This window comes from Salvelinus namaycush, unplaced genomic scaffold (assembly GCF_016432855.1).
Source record: "Salvelinus namaycush isolate Seneca unplaced genomic scaffold, SaNama_1.0 Scaffold825, whole genome shotgun sequence".
Lineage (NCBI taxonomy): Eukaryota > Metazoa > Chordata > Actinopteri > Salmoniformes > Salmonidae > Salvelinus > Salvelinus namaycush.
In genome coordinates, this window is record NW_024061559.1 from 91,023 (window position 1) to 96,142 (window position 5,120).

The window sequence follows — 5,120 nt, forward strand, 5'->3', positions numbered from 1 at the left end:
CCGTAACAATAGCCTACTGGGCGTATGTGTGTTGATGAAGTGAATGACCATAGGACGAGGCATGAATGACAGAGAGACACAGAGAATTGGGTGAGTGAGCTCCCCATATCTGGACTAGGCTGTAGTATAGATAGACAGTGGCACAGATGTCTCTGTCACACTGGTGGCAAATCAGGAAAAGCAAGAAAGGCGTGTTTCAACCCGGACCTGTGGGAGGAGTAAACTAGACGAGAAATACTGAATGATTCGTTTACTTCCTCGTTCTATAGTGGCAAAAGTCACGTCTCCAGCTGGTGAACATTTTAAAGATATTGACGGCAACTAAGGTAAGGCATTTAAAGATATTGACGGCAACTAAGGTAAGGCATTATTGAGATGGGAATCGGAATATTGTGGAGACAAATATAGAGAAATCAGTAACTCATCATTATTTAAAAGGTGTCGTCTGAATGTGATCTAGGAATGTGGGCCTATTGATATTGATGAGCTGCTACATGTGTCCTAGGAGTGTCATATAGCATAAACATATCCGGTAATTCTGATAGTATTGTTCAGTCGATATTAGGCTACACTCTGTCTGACTGAACTCACATGTGCATATTGCGTTCGGGCTTCAAGTTGAATTGTTTCTCAGTACAGGATTAATGTACCACTGTCTCTTTAAAAAAAAAAAAGGTACCTCATATTGTCCAGGAAGTTGTCACGTAATCGGAGGACGGCGTTCATTGTTTGTATCCGATAGGTCGAAGGTATACTGTTACTTTGTAGCAGAGTGTTGCAATTATCTTACTTTAACCTGTTCTATATCCTTCCTCCATGATTTCAATCATGAACAGGGTGCAGTTGAAACGCTCGAACATCTTGAGAATGGCTCTAGCAGGCTCGGACGCCATGGATGGAGGAAAAGGCGAGACGTTTCTACTTAAAGCCATCAAAATAGGTGGTGTGGTCGCAATTTATTGGTTCATTTCAATAACCATGGTGTTCTTAAATAACTACTTGCTAGACAGTAAAGATTTGGACGCGCCGCTATTTGTGACATTTTACCAGTGCCTTGTGACTGTCGGACTGTGCTATGGCATGCACTTGCTATCCCACTTATGTCCGGGTGTCATCGACTTCCCCTCGGTCAAGTTCGACCTAAAGGTATGCCGGGAGGTTCTACCCCTGTCCATCGTGTTCATTGGAATGATAACCTTCAACAACTTGTGCCTGAAGCATGTAGGGGTGGCCTTCTACACTGTCGGCAGGTCACTCAGCACGGTCTTCAACGTCCTACTCTCCTACGTGATCCTCAAGCAGACAACTTCCTTCTACGCCATCCTGTGTTGTGGAATTATTCTAGGTAGGTGGTAATAATAACTAACCTATATCTGGCCTAATGCAAGTACTTTGACTTTCTAGAAAGTTCTCATGTCTAAGGCATATATATACCCAAGCCAGGCTGGTTAGACAACAGCCTTCCTTCCAGGTAACCTATAATAAGTAACCTCACGCTTCTCTATAATTGCACCACAGGTTAATAAATGCCTACCTGGGCCACACCTGTATTGGCCATATATTGAACAAGGTAAACTGCAAATTGCTGCTAAAGGACAATGTTAATGCTTCTTTCTCTGTCTGTCCCTCCCATCAGGTGGATTCTGGTTGGGTGTGGACCAGGAAGGTGTGGCGGGCTCCCTGTCGTGGACGGGTGTGTTTTTTGGTGTGCTGGCCAGCGCCTGCGTCTCCCTCAACGCCATCTTCACCAAGCGGGTCATGCCGGCGGTAGACGGAAACATCTGGAAGCTCTCCTTCTACAACAACATCAATGCCTGCATCCTCTTCCTCCCACTCATCCTCGTCTTTGGTGAGGTCGGCCACCTCGTCCATTTCAGCCGCCTGGGTGACCCCACGTTCTGGGGCATGATGACGTTGGGCGGCGTGTTTGGTTTCGCCATCGGCTACGTGACGGGCCTCCAAATCAAGTTCACGAGTCCGCTGACGCACAACGTGTCGGGGACGGCCAAGGCCTGCGCTCAGACGGTCATCGCTGTGGTCTATAACCAGTCCAGTAAAAGTTTCCTGTGGTGGACTAGTAACCTGATGGTCCTTGGTGGGTCTTCTGCCTACACCTGGGTCAAAGGCATGGAGATGAAGAAGGTCCATATTCCCCAGGAGGAGTCCAAAGAGAAACTGCTAGGGGAGAAGAGTGATGCCGGGGTATAGTGGGATGAGGATGACCTTTCACCATGGTGGTGACCCGAGGGTATAGTGGGACTAGGATGACCTTCCACCATGGTGGTGACCCGAGGGTATAGTGGGATGAGGATGACCTTTCACCATGGTGGTGACCCGGGGGTATAGTGAGACTAGGATGACCTTCCATCATGGTGGTGACCCGGGGGTATAGTGGGATGAGGATGACCTTCTGCCATGGTGGTGGTGGTGGTGACCCGGGGGTATAGTGGGAAGAGGATGACCTTCTGCCATGGTGGTGACCCGCTGGTGACAGAAGACAATGTAAACACCAAGGCCTAACCACGGAGTTGTTTCTACAGCGATGTTATGTTGGAACAGTTGGGCTGTGTGCTGTCAATATAAATGAACGTTACTATAGTAACACAGAGGTGTAGGAAGGCTACAGGGTTGTTTTGTTACTCAGTGGGACCTTATTGTTTTATAATTTCCTTACAAGGTTATTTTGTCCAATTCTGTTATTTATTCAATGTGGGGGGGGGGGGTTTATGAATTATAACCTAAATCATTACTGTCTCTTTTTTCAGAACATGAATCATATGTCCGTAGGATAGTACCTAAATCAATTTACTTTCCTGTTAGCCTGTATGTGTCATCAGAAATGTGACACAAAACTGCAATATGACACGGTGAAAGACAGTTTTATGGCAAGTGGGGCTCTTATGTTGGGTATACAGTTTGCATATGGAGGGTGGAGACCGACTGTAAGGCTACAATAGCTCACCTTAGTTACTAAGTGATTAAGCCAGTGCTGGTTTTATGGACAGCTTTACGTTATATCTTTGAAGCAGTGACCCTGTAGGTGATAAAAGTGAAAACCGTCAAAGCGATGGTTGGTTCTCTCTCGCTTCAGTAGGGGCACTACATTTTAAATAATTGACAACAAGGGATGTAATCTGAACTGTTTATGCCCTGAGATGGAGATTTTCTATGGCTGTTTATTTTGTGTGTTTTGTCTTCAAAGAAACGGATTATAGAAGGAATGGTAAAGATAATGTATGTGTTGATGTATTGTCTGTGTCATGAAACTTCAATCATGAAGGAAGACTGTCGGGTAACCGGCCTGCGGGAGCATTATTATTATGTCATAACTCCTTCCTGTCTCAGCGCTGGGTTGAGACCCTGCACTCTAAAACACCCTCCTTTCCTAAAGTCCTCTCTGCTTGTCCTCTTCTGTAGTGTCATCATTTCAGACCAATGAGAATAAGGAAATGGGACACTAGAAAAGGAATTTACATAGAAAGACTCAAGGCTGGTGATCTGAGAGATCCTACAATGTGGGTCTCTCAGATTTCAGGTTTTGCTTCTTGATACAAAGTCTGTTTTTCTTATATTTTTTGCTCAGGGTTTGTAGTGCGTTGGAAGATACCGTACATGGGATTTCCAAAACTAGTTAGCCTACATAGATGGGTATTCTTCAGATTGCGTTTTTAATGTGACTTTTTTATGTGTACTTCAGAAAAATAAATGGACATTCTGTTAATCATAACGTGTTACTCGCCTCTTGTAAATGTGTTATTTTATCTGTATTCATGATCAAGCATAAATCTTTTTATTTTATTTTTTTACACAGAACAATACTTCACTTGCTTATGCCTGAGCAGAAACCTTAGCAGAAATCTCCTCTTCGAGGGGTTTGGTCAACTGAGAAGAGCTGAGGTAGTTAATGGTGTCAGACCTACGCAGTAAAACCGATTGGAATCGGTCAGTGCAGACTTGGTCCAGAAGCTACTAAACACAAAGCGAACACTAGATGGCACCAGTATAAAGGAATGAGTACCTCTGTCAGTCCCTCACACTGGTATGGTCAGAGGGTGCCATCTGGCTGTAGTTAGCTGCCTAAGCAGCATTAATCCCTCACACTAGTAGTGTCCAAGTACCATCTGGCTGAAGTTGCTTTCTCACGGTCATCCCAACACCCAAGGTTATTTTGGAATGTTGATGGTGGTAGACCTGTCTCTCAATCGCAACAGCCGTGGTCAATGTTGAAATGAAACTCCAGTCACCCAAGTCATAGACTGTTCTCTCTGCTACCATACGACAGGCGGTACCAGAGCGCCAAGTCTAGGTCCAAAAGGCTCCTTAACAGCTTCTACCCCCAAGCCATAAGACTGCTGAACAATATCAAATGGCCACCCGGACTATTTACATCCCAACAGCCGTGGTTATTTTAGAATGTTTACGGTGGTGTGCCTGTCTCTCAATCCCAACAGCCGTGGTTATTTTGGAATGTTTACGGTGGTGTGCCTGTCTCTCAATCCCAACAGCCGTGGTTATTTTGGAATGTTTATGGTGGTGTGCCTGTCTCTCAATACTAACAGCCGTGGTTATTTTGGAATGTTTACGGTGGTGTGCCTGTCTCTCAATCCCAACAGCCGTGGTTATTTTGGAATGTTTATGGTGGTGTGCCTGTCTCTCAATACTAACAGCCGTGGTTATTTTGGAATGTTTACGGTGGTGTGCCTGTCTCTCAATCCCAACAGCCGTGGTTATTTTGGAATGTTTACGGTGGTGTGCCTGTCTCTCAATCCCAACAGCCGTGGTTATTTTAGAATGTTTATGCCTGTCTCTCAACCTATAATGTTTACTTGTAGTATTCTCTGCCCTTCTACCCTTCATGTGTAACCAGATAATAAATTACTCATGATAACAAAATGGAAAGTGTGGATTGCACCCACGCAGAGATGACATTCCAAAAACTCATTCTGTGAAAGATTGATGAATAGTTCCAATATATTGTGTAAATGAGACAACCATGTACCCAATGCCTCCTATACTTTTCAGTAAAACTTTAACACTAAAGCCTGCAGATATATTATAACTTCTTGTAAGCATGAGCCTTCATGATGTGTTGTAGTAACTGTAGGCTTATAACCTACATT

General features: G+C 44.5%; 1 protein-coding gene across 3 annotated transcripts; it reads left to right on the forward strand.

Moving 5' to 3' along the window:
* Positions 1–208: 208 nt before the first annotated feature.
* Positions 209–3,724, forward strand: LOC120042989 (GDP-fucose transporter 1-like). 3 transcript variants are annotated; one of them, XM_038987713.1, is made up of 3 exons: positions 209–326; positions 837–1,345; positions 1,637–3,724. In XM_038987713.1, exons 2-3 carry the CDS (start codon positions 868–870, stop codon positions 2,206–2,208), a joined length of 1,050 nt encoding a protein of 349 aa, XP_038843641.1. In that variant the 5' UTR covers positions 209–326; positions 837–867; the 3' UTR covers positions 2,209–3,724. The 3 variants fall into 3 exon arrangements, with proteins under 3 accessions (XP_038843641.1, XP_038843642.1, XP_038843640.1); XM_038987714.1 differs by lacking the exon at positions 209–326 and adding an exon at positions 335–359; XM_038987712.1 differs by lacking the exon at positions 209–326 and having other exon boundaries at positions 368–1,345.
* Positions 3,725–5,120: the final 1,396 nt, after the last annotated feature.

What these genes read in the sequence shown, in the direction of transcription:
- LOC120042989 (XM_038987712.1), top strand. Translation starts at nt 817, where the DNA reads ATGATTTCAATCATGAACAGGGTGCAGTTGAAACGCTCGAACATCTTG. An exon ending in GTGTTGTGGAATTATTCTAG is followed by an intron (nt 1,346 to 1,636) that starts GTAGGTGGTAAT and finishes CCCTCCCATCAG; the next exon opens with GTGGATTCTGGTTGGGTGTG.